Consider the following 10771-nt stretch of genomic DNA (forward strand, 5'->3'; position numbering starts at 1 on the left):
TATTATGCATAATCCAAATTTTGACTTGATTTAACTTTGTCAGTTTATTTAAATAGAAAAAAACTCTTAATACAAAAAATGTTTAAAATAAATAATCAAATCCAAATATGTAGGAAAAAAATTGTGTTTCCATTAAAAAAAATGTAAGTTGTATTGCGCATGCGACCATCAATGATGTTAAAAATTTGAAATTTATCTGAAAAGTATGTATTTAAGTACTCCCTATCACCTGCCGAAAACCCCATTGCAATACAAGGTCATCCACCTGACATATTTAATGTTACCTTAAATTGTGATCACTGTGTATACTATACTAACACAATTTTATGGATTTAGTAAATAACGGGGAAATAACTAAGAACAAAAACCATAATAATATGAAAATAAAAACCATTACCTACCATTTTAATATACACACTTAAACAACTATATAGTAATTTTAAAACAAGTTATTTATTCTTCAATTATTTTAGATAAGCCGGGAAATTACTTGGAAAATCAGAATGATGCACCAGATAGGTATTAACTTAAATATTTAATAAAAAAAAAATGTGAAATAATAGATACCTAATAAGATGATGTTTTTTCTGATTTATTAGATATGAAAGAAACTGGAATATTGCTGACGAAGAAGATGATCCTGAAAATGAATATATGGAAGCACATAAAAAATTTAGTTCAGAACCGTTTGATAATCAAAATGATGAAGATGAACAGTTTTCAAATAAACAACACCGAAATATGTATAATGAAAATCATTATTCTAGAGAAGTATCAGGTGCAAGACATATTAATGATGATTATTTGCGACCTTTAAGTCAATCAAGAGAATCACAAATCATGAGAAATACTGACAATAAATATGTCCGACCAAATTCCCAATTTTCTAGGAATATTAATCAAGGATATTCTCAAGAAATGCTAACATTAAAAAACAATGAAGATGATTTCTTTAAATCTCAAAAAAATATAAGAAATGCGGATAAAAGATTTTCTATGGGAACACCACTTTTAAATGACAATGATGAAGAGTTTTCTAATGAACCTATTATTGATAAAAATAATTTTGTATCGCAAAAAAGTAATTATGAACTAAACAAAAGTGGACCACCTTCAAGAGAAAATTATGAATCATCTAGAGATAGACCTCCCTCAATAGGAAATTATGAATCATCTAGAGATAGACCTCCCTCAATAGGAAATTATGAATCATCTAGAGGTGGAAGACCACCTTCAAGAGAAAATTATTTATCTTCTAGAGGTGATCTGTCCTCAAGAGGAAATTATGATTCATTTAGAGGTAGGCCCTCCTCAAGAGGAAATTATGACTCATTTAGAGGCGGGCCACCCTCAAGAGAAAACCATAACTCATCTAGAGGGGGACCACTCTCGAGGGGAAATTATAACTCATTTAGAGACGGACCACCTTCAAGAGGGAACTTCGGCAATAATACAAGTAAAGTCCAGTATGGAATGGGAATGGAATGACAACTACACAAAAAATGAAGAACCAATTGAAGATCCCATTGTTTCAATTCCAACAACAAAGCAACTATATGAAGAAGCTCAGCCAATTGATCCAGTTAAAATATTTGACTATCGTCATTTACCTAGATTAAAAGTAATTCCAGGTAATGTTAAATTTGTTACCTATATATTAACCAATGAATATACATTTGTAATATATTTATGCTTAGGATTATCAAAGGAAACTGTGGTTCCTGTTAGAATTTATGATTATAAACATGGAGGTAAACGCATACTTCCATGGCAAGATAGAGGTTTGTACAGCTATAATATTTTAATATATTAAAAGGGCCCATTCTTAAGGCGCATTTACAGCTACGTCGTGTGTCGTGTCGTGCGAGGGCTTGGTTATTATATGGTTACAACTGGTTACCAATATGGTTTAAAAGTTGAGCAGTAGTCAATTCTTGGTATACTCGGTTGCAACTTGGTTATTACATGATACCAAAAAAGTAATATCCAATCACAATACGATTTGATCGACACGACACGACGCAGCTGTGAATCCAGCTTTACAATGTCTGGTTAAGTGTCTGATAACAAGCAAAAATTAATTTTAGGTTATAGCAGAAGAAATTCAAATCATACCAGAGATTCAATTGAACAAGAAGGTAAATTTTTTTGTACCTAAAAATATATAATAATAAATAATATATAATTTATTATTTATATTTTTAATATAATATATTATTCAGTTAGTTATTTTGAAATCAGAATTGAATCTATCTACTAATTAAGTATCTACATTCATAAAAATAAATTTTTTTGCTATAGACATTTCTTTGATTTAATAAAGATAATGTCTCTAAATCTTAAAAAGTAGAAATTGAGAAATTTTAGAATTTAAATTTTTGAAAATCAAAATATAAAAGTTATATGCCAAAATTTAAAAAAAGTAGGTAATTGCTTTGTTGTACAGTATATGTTTTAGTGTATTACTAAAGAGCTAAACATTTTTGAAAATTATTTCATGTCTGATAAATAATGAATATTTAGTATAATTTTTTAAGCCTCTATGGTTATTTATTTTTGAATAAGAAACAAACGGGAATTTTTTTTGTTTTTCCTTATTATTATTAAAAGTACCGAGAATTTTCTATTTTGACTTCCCGTAAGTGCCAATTAAATCCAATTTTATTACAGAAACTGCCCTTAAGTTTAAAGATCAAACTATTTTTAGTAATTTATTTAACATACACAAAAAAAGCATTGTAAAAAATAAAACATTTTGAAAAGTCGATTTCAAGGAGGCTTTTACAACAAATTCAAATATGTTTTCAGAGTTCTTATCACTTCACTAAATCAATGCGTATGGTTGATATAGTATATGTCTAAGTAGTTCCTATGTAGTGTGTAATATGTTATACAACAACATACCGCTTCCAGTACACTTATAAGGACACCACACCCTCATGGCCGTATGGGTTGTCTCTGTCTTCAAAAACCTAGAACATGGAAAATTACCGTTCAATTGAACCAATTGTGTGTTGTAATCTTTAATATTGGAGTGAATTAACTTATGACTTAAGGATAAGAATAGTATCTGTAATCTCTCCTTAATTATTTAGGATACTTTAATCTTTACGCTAGTTATGATCATTTTTATGTATTAATGTCTTACATACTCATAAACGCTTAAAAATTAAAATATTGTAAAAAAACCAACAACAGATTACGTTCTTACCACTAAGTTTCACTATAAAAAAGTAAATTCACTTAAATATTAAAACTAATAACACAAAATTAGTTCTACTGAATGCAAATTTGCTATGTTCCACATTTGTTAGATGGAGACTACACATGCAGGTGTCTTTATATTATTATAATAAAAACATTTAAATACATTTTATGAATATTAAAGTAGGTATATTGAACTGCCCATTCAATATAAACTTTCTTTCAAATTATATAAGTTATATTTCTAACAGTTGATACATTTGTAATAAATACACTGTTATTATAGTAGAATTTTAATTGAAATAAGAAATGTTATGAGTTATGATAGGCTGGCGGTATTTCAAATTTTGATACCGGTATCCACAATTTTACCGGTTGTGGTACTTTTGGTAATTATAGAAAATATTGTACTTCAGTAATTATAAAAAATACCATAACCTTTACAGTACATAATTTAATTTAATGTTTAAAAGTTTCCAACCTAGGTTAGGGCTATCATAATATTATGTTATTACGATTATATAAAAATTACCAATAATACCTAAATGTAGGTATACGGTATTTTCGGTAATTACCAAGGCAGGGTTTTTTTGTTAATAACGGTAATTACCTATTTACGGTATACCGGTATTCTAAAATACCAAAAATAACGGATAACAGTATTTTTATAAAACCGGTATTCTGATGACATGATTTAAAATATTTTTTTTTTTGTTTTAGATACTATCCAAGATAATATTGATAATGATGATTTAAATAAAAATAAAGAAACTTTAATTATGAAACCCACAGTCAGCTTAAATGGTAAGTTGATATATCTTATGAAAATGTATACTATGAAATTAATCAAAAATAATTTGTGTTATATAAATTTTAGATATTTCATCAGATAAAATAGAGTCAAATAACGATAAAAAAGAGACTGAAGAAATTATTAAAGAAACGCCTATTACAATTGATACTATAACAATTGTTGATGACGAGGATGAGATCGAAAAGGAACCGGAGCCTGAGATAATTGAGATAGTTGATATGTGTGCGCCATCTCCACCTAGAGTGTCTAAGATTAATGAGGTTGAAAAATCTACTAATCGACAGTTATTAACCATTGAGACATTATTATGTCCACCGGGTCGACCTAATAGGCCTTCCAAAATAGTTATAATACTAAGAGGTTTACCCGGATCAGGAAAATCGCATGTTGCAAGACTAATCAAAGTTTGTATATTATCATATTTTATTAAGTTTTTTAAATTATTTATAATTTTTTTTTTTAGGAGAAAGAAGTAGCGATGGGGGGTCAAGCCCCGAGAATATTGTCATTAGATGATTATTTCATGACAGAAGTAACAAAAATGGAAATTGATCCTGAAACCAATAAAAAAGTGGAAAGAAAGGTAATATTATAATTTACATAAGAGTTGTTTATATGAATCTGGTTGTAGTGCATACAAAGTTTTTTCATCCTCAATGATTTATTTGAATATCCTGCAATCTCCAATGTACCCGGTTTTGGGTTGCTATAAGTTTACTATGATCATTTTTAATTTAAGTTATTAATCTTAATAAATAGTTTTAATGGCTTTCACATTTAAACAGCCTTTATTTTATGTTTAATAACTAATTTACTCTATATTTTATGGTTTATATTTTAAATTAAATTTAAATTAATGGATCAAAATTTTTTTTTTTATCTTTATTAATAGTATACATTTTTTTTTTTTTATACAAATTGTTTTATTTTGTGGTTTTAAATGAATAAAGAAACATCAAAACTACTACAGAAGTAATAAAATATTTATATTCAATAAAATGTATATATCTTAAAACAAAAATAATAATGGTTAATAATAAAAACAATACCAAATGTTATTTGTTGCTTATGTACATTATTATTTTCTAGGTTATGGAATATGAACATGATTCTGCAAATGAAAATTTGTACCGAACGTCCTTCATAAAAGCATTTAAAAAAAAAATTTTGGAAAATTATTTTTCGTTTTATATTATTGATGCCATTAATAATAAAGTGTCATATTATAAAGAAATAATAGAGATTTCTCGAATTAATGGGTTTACTGTAAGTATATTATTAATTTAGGGTTGGGCCTAAACTCCAAGTGATACTTAATATTGGTGGTATTGATTACCAATAAGATATTAGTTGTTAACAAAATTGATATTTGAAGTGGTCTGTAAAAAAAAAACAAAATTTACCAGCATAATATCATAAATGCTTCTGCTTAAAATTGGTCATTGATAAGGCTGATATCACATTTAAGTTTTAATCAAAATATTTTAACTGCCATAGTTATTTTAATTAATGATGTTACTAACTGGTTTACTAGATGATTCATTTAACGTAGGACACTCATTATTCAAAAAGTATTAATGTTTTAAAAAACATTTTTTTTTTTAGATGGTTTCAAGTCATTATAAATCAACGTTTTTATTAAAAAATTAGAAAACTTTTTATCCTCAACACTTTTGAAGTTTTTTATTTTTTTGAATAACAAACAGTATTCTAATGTGAATATTTTTCTGAGTATTTCGAGATATGTATAAAAATAAAATTTAGCATGAATTGCTTATGGGTTATCACTTATAAGTATTTAAAGTTGTGATGAGCGGAGTAGTGGACTAACATTTTGCAAGGTAACTGCATACCACTCCTCTCCTCTCACATACATTTGAAAATTGAAATACTTATAAAGTTATAACTCATTAACTACCCGTCCTTTATTCAATTTCAATGTATCCAAATACTTAGCAAAATATTCTGCATTAGAATGTGAGATTAAAACTATATGTTCTTATTAAAAAAAACAAAAAAACTTCAAAAATGTTAAGGATAAAAAAAATATATTTTTTTTAAATGTTGTTTTTGATGATTAGAAACTATGTATTTTTCAAAAACATTTATAATTTTTGAAATAATAGTTGTTCCAATCACCTAGTATATAAATTAATGTTTTTATTTTGTAATTTTATTCATGTTTTTTCATCCTATTTTCTTATTTTGTAGTGCCCCATGTTTAAATCTGTTGAAAAGAACTTAGTTATGAGTCTAAGGCTTGTGACGTTATAGCACTAACAAAGTTATTTTTTAGTACTCATAATTTATGTATAGTACTATAATGGTATCATACAGTAAATTATAAAGTTCACATAAAATAATCAAAATATAAAACTATTAAAGTAATTTTGTATAAAATGTACTCAACATCAAAGGATGTTATTGGCGCCTACTTAAAAATATCAAGTCATTGAAGAGTTTAAATCTTTAGGAAGACTGTCTAGATTTGATAAAATTTCTTCTTCTATACTCTGTAATAATAAAATAATTAATTTTATTATGTAAGCGTTTCAGATGAATACCCAATAATTTCAATTCTAATTTTGGACATTCTCGATGACCAAATACAAAAAAAAAAAATTCAATAGTAACCTCCTAAACCTGGTTATTACTTATTTGTTATTATTATTTATTTTATAAATATTAAATATTTGGTATTTGGTTTGAAAGTTTCTATATATTTATTGTTTAATTTTAATTTCGTTAAAAGTGTAAAACTTTAAAAGTAACTATTAAAAACAGCATTGTAAAGAATATGTAATTACTAATTAGTATATTTTTATTAATAATCAATGCTGATATTTAACATAATTTTTATCAGATATTAGTTTTGGTTCATCAGTTTATTGATATATTATGGGTTTTGCTATCAGGTATTGTTAAAAAGTTGTATTGGCCCAGCCTTAATTATTATTCATTATTATTTTTATACTTCTCGTGTAATCTGTTTTTAAAAAATAACTTATTTTCAATATAATATTTATGTTCATACAAATCTATTGAAATATTTTAAAATTATGTACATAATTTAATAATCTTTAAATTTTTTTGTGAATATTTTTTTTTTACAAAAATTATCACAATAGAATATTTAAAAGGATGACAGTGCACCATTTAGTTTTTTCTCTGATTGACTCGCAACATAGCAAATGTATATATAGCAGAACCAACCCTGTGTTGTCACTTTTAATATTAGAATGAATTCACCTTTCATCAAACATTAATGAAAGAATATTACCTGTGTCCCTATGTTGGCTATTGTATATTTTATGATATTTTAATATTTATGTAAGTTATGAGAAAGTAAATTATTAAAATTTAAAAATGCTTTTAAATTGTATAAAAATTAAAATATTGTAAAAAGCCAACTTAAGGACAAATGTAATGCTTTTAGCTTAGTTTTATGTTGGGTGAATTCATTCTAATATTAAAATTAACTGATGTTTGATTCTCCCAAACGTATATTTGCTATGTTGCGTGTGGATCAGAGAGAAAAGAACAAATATTTCACTGATATCCTTTTAAGCATACTTGTGAAGTGTCTAATAATAAAATTGTATTATTATTAATTTAATATACCTATTTAGGTCTATATTATTGAATTGGAATGTGATATTGATTTGTGTATCAAACGTAATATTCATAATAGAACAGCCCATGATATTAATAGTATAATGAGATCTTGGGTTAAGACACCTTCTGATCAAATACTGTTGGATATACGGTCATTACTTCTTTCACCTTCAGAAAGCGAGGTAATGCTATACTATTTCATATCCTTGATGTATTAAATAAAAAATGTATTATTAACTTAGATGGAAATGGAAGACGTCTCAGATGTTGAAATGGAAGTAGATAAAGATGAAGAAGCCACTGACGATAGAAGTTCTGAAGAAAATAGAAATGTTGAGTTTGAAGAAGAGGTAACTTATATTTTTATCATTTACCTAAAAATAAAACATTTATTGTGATAGGAGAAAATGTATTATTGGAGAAGAAAAATTATGAGTCTATACTTGTTGTTTGTTTTACTTAGGTCCTGTTTTACAATCATAGTTTAAACCTCGGTTAAGCCTAACCCACTGATTTTACCAGCCGAATTTGGTGGTTTAACCTTAGTTCAACAATTGTAATACGGGCACTAAGCTAGTATATTTATATTCTAGTTTCTTAAAGATAATTGATAGTAAATAACAATAACAAAGAGCATCAAATGTTCATGCTTATAATAATAATAATAATAATAATAAAAAAAAAATCATCACTTGAATGTGTAAACAATTATATTTAAATATTTAACCACTCGTGTATACGCCCAAAGAATAAGATACCTACTTATTTTCATCAAAATATCACAATTTGTTTCAAATTAGTGTTTATTTTTATTTTTATAAACATAATATATAATAATTTTTGTTGAAAACATAGCATCTTGTAAAAACTGTAAAACAAGAAGATACCATTTATATTATACTATTTTTTGGTTGCTAATATTTCTACAGGACGTCATGAAATTATTGTCATGCAAATGGACTGATACTATACCACAAGAAGAAAAGATGAGTACGTTTCATTAATTTTTTTCATTTCTTTACGTATTTATGTCTACATTTAAAAAAAAAATATTAAAAGCATTAGTAATATACTTCAAATTATTTTTTTACAATTATTGAACTTTCAATTTGAATACTTAAATGAGAAATGTGTTACAGAAAGATTGGATGGTCTAAGCAAGAAAAAACCAGAAAGTTCAATAAAAGAATGGCTTCAAATACCTGAAGATAATTACTCCATTAATGAACAAGTAGTCGTAAATGATGGTAAAAAAAGGGTATGTATTAGACCATTTAATATTTATAGTATTTTAACCACATTACCACATTAGTCCCGTAATTTTAGTTGGTCAATTCATAGCATTTATACATTCATTTTTATAGCATCATGAAATTATTATTGATATTTTTATTTATCATCATAAGTAAACATTATACATATTATTAGTTATTACCAGTGCTTGAATTGAGAACAATTTAGTAGAGGTGCTTAATCTAACAATTTAAAAGCTGCGCTCCAGGTGCATTATTATTTAACACAGACTCGTGGGGGTGAAACCCCTCCCTCCCACTCCTAAATGTTGTCCTTTTTTTTTTATTTCCAGATCCACGCCTCAAACCCAACATAAGAATACTACAGCAAAAGCAATTTTTTTTTTTTTACTTATCTTTATACTATGCGGACAATGAACAAGCTAACAAATATAAATATTAAAAAACAAAAAATAAAAGTATAGAGCTATATACTTATTTAATCTTACACCATGACCTTAACATAATCATATTTAACCAAATTTTTTTCATAAATTTGTAAGTTTGAAATTTGATTTGGTTTTAGGTATAAATTTATATGTACATACATATATTTTAATATACAATACATTATATTATTATTTAAAATAAAAGTTTTTAGCTTAATAATGATCAAAACTAGTTATAATTGTATGATACAAAAGACTTATATTATAAGGCTATTATTTTAGATTCTGACCTGAGTGATGAATGATTTTACAATGATGTGTGTTTATATTATAATTATTTTCATTTGTATCTGTGTATGCGATAAGTAATGAAAATAGTCTTTTGATTTTCAACTTCAGTATCTTAGTGAATCTTAGTAAATTTATGAGGTCAAAAATGAAAATTCCCAGTAATTTTCAAAAGGGCCGGTAAAAACAATAATAAAAAGGTAGTGGATGTCGCTCTGCTGTACAGTAGGTTACAAGTGGGTCACTGTATAATGGATGGTATTAAATTTGAATTCAATGATATAATATCACTGTATAAGAAAAACGATTCTGAGCGGAGACGGTATATCAGTCTATGTATTAGACATATATATACTTATCTATGGTATTAAAAAAAAATTGACCTATAATAGGTACCTATAATAAATTCCAAATTAATCATATCATAATATCTATTAGGTACTTATAACGCGTTATACATCAACAAAAAACCGTGGTACTATCATAGATATATAATAGTATACTTTAGAAGTTTTAAGTACCCACGAATAATATTATACAATCACATCAAAATAACTAAAATAGTTATTCTAGGTTTTTAATATGTAATTTCGTCCAAATTTGTACTTAAAATGACTATAAAAATAAACTGTGTAAATGTATTTTTTAGATTTTTTGGTAACAGAATTAATTACTTACATGGAATCTTGTTTTAAATTTTCAATTCTTAGATACAAAAATTGAACATTTTATAAATTTTTAACTACAAAATAATTATTGAATCTTAAATTTAATAAATTTTTTCAAAATTCGATCTTTAAATGCTTATAAAAAAAAATTGTGCCTATATATTTTTAATATTTTTCAACTGCTATTGTAACAATATATCAGGAGCTTTGTATTAAATTTATACACTTTTTGGCCCAACAGATAAAACTTTATTGATATTTATAGAAAAAAAAACTAAAAAAATTGAAAACTGGAAATGTCCATAAACAGCTCAAAAAGAGTCAAAATATTTTCAAAATTGTTTGGTGTATAGGAAATGCTAATATAAACATTCAGTAAAATTTTCATGTATCTGCAGTTATTCGTTTTTGAATTACAACAAAATAAAGAAATCGCTAGGTACATGAAAAATCGAGTGAATATTCAAGGTTGTAAAAATTTGAATTTCAAACGATCATAAA

The 10771-nt window shown here is 25.8% G+C and overlaps 2 protein-coding genes across 3 annotated transcripts in view; both read left to right on the forward strand.

Annotated features, from left to right (window-relative positions):
- LOC103307642 (GATA zinc finger domain-containing protein 14) overlaps window positions 1–1198 on the forward strand; it is a 6948-nt gene extending 5750 nt beyond the window's left edge. Inside the window, exons 8-10 of the mRNA XM_008183520.1 lie at window positions 474–519; window positions 600–1081; window positions 1179–1198. Coding sequence (XP_008181742.1) covers window positions 474–519; window positions 600–1081; window positions 1179–1198 — 548 coding nt within the window. The remainder of the gene's footprint in view (window positions 1–473; window positions 520–599; window positions 1082–1178) is intronic.
- The window catches only part of LOC100161302 (YLP motif-containing protein 1), a 14358-nt gene continuing 4656 nt past the window's right edge, over window positions 1070–10771 (forward strand). The window contains exons 1-11 of one of the 2 annotated variants that reach the window (XM_008183508.3): window positions 1070–1631; window positions 1698–1781; window positions 2088–2138; window positions 3925–4008; window positions 4082–4422; window positions 4482–4601; window positions 5108–5284; window positions 7648–7815; window positions 7876–7983; window positions 8563–8623; window positions 8773–8891. In XM_008183508.3, coding sequence (XP_008181730.1) covers window positions 1205–1631; window positions 1698–1781; window positions 2088–2138; window positions 3925–4008; window positions 4082–4422; window positions 4482–4601; window positions 5108–5284; window positions 7648–7815; window positions 7876–7983; window positions 8563–8623; window positions 8773–8891 — 1740 coding nt within the window. In that variant the 5' untranslated portion in view covers window positions 1070–1204. The remainder of the gene's footprint in view (window positions 1632–1697; window positions 1782–2087; window positions 2139–3924; window positions 4009–4081; window positions 4423–4481; window positions 4602–5107; window positions 5285–7647; window positions 7816–7875; window positions 7984–8562; window positions 8624–8772; window positions 8892–10771) is intronic. The other variant, XM_008183509.3, reaches the window with a different exon arrangement.

This window comes from Acyrthosiphon pisum, chromosome A1 (assembly GCF_005508785.2).
Source record: "Acyrthosiphon pisum isolate AL4f chromosome A1, pea_aphid_22Mar2018_4r6ur, whole genome shotgun sequence".
NCBI lineage: Eukaryota > Metazoa > Arthropoda > Insecta > Hemiptera > Aphididae > Acyrthosiphon > Acyrthosiphon pisum.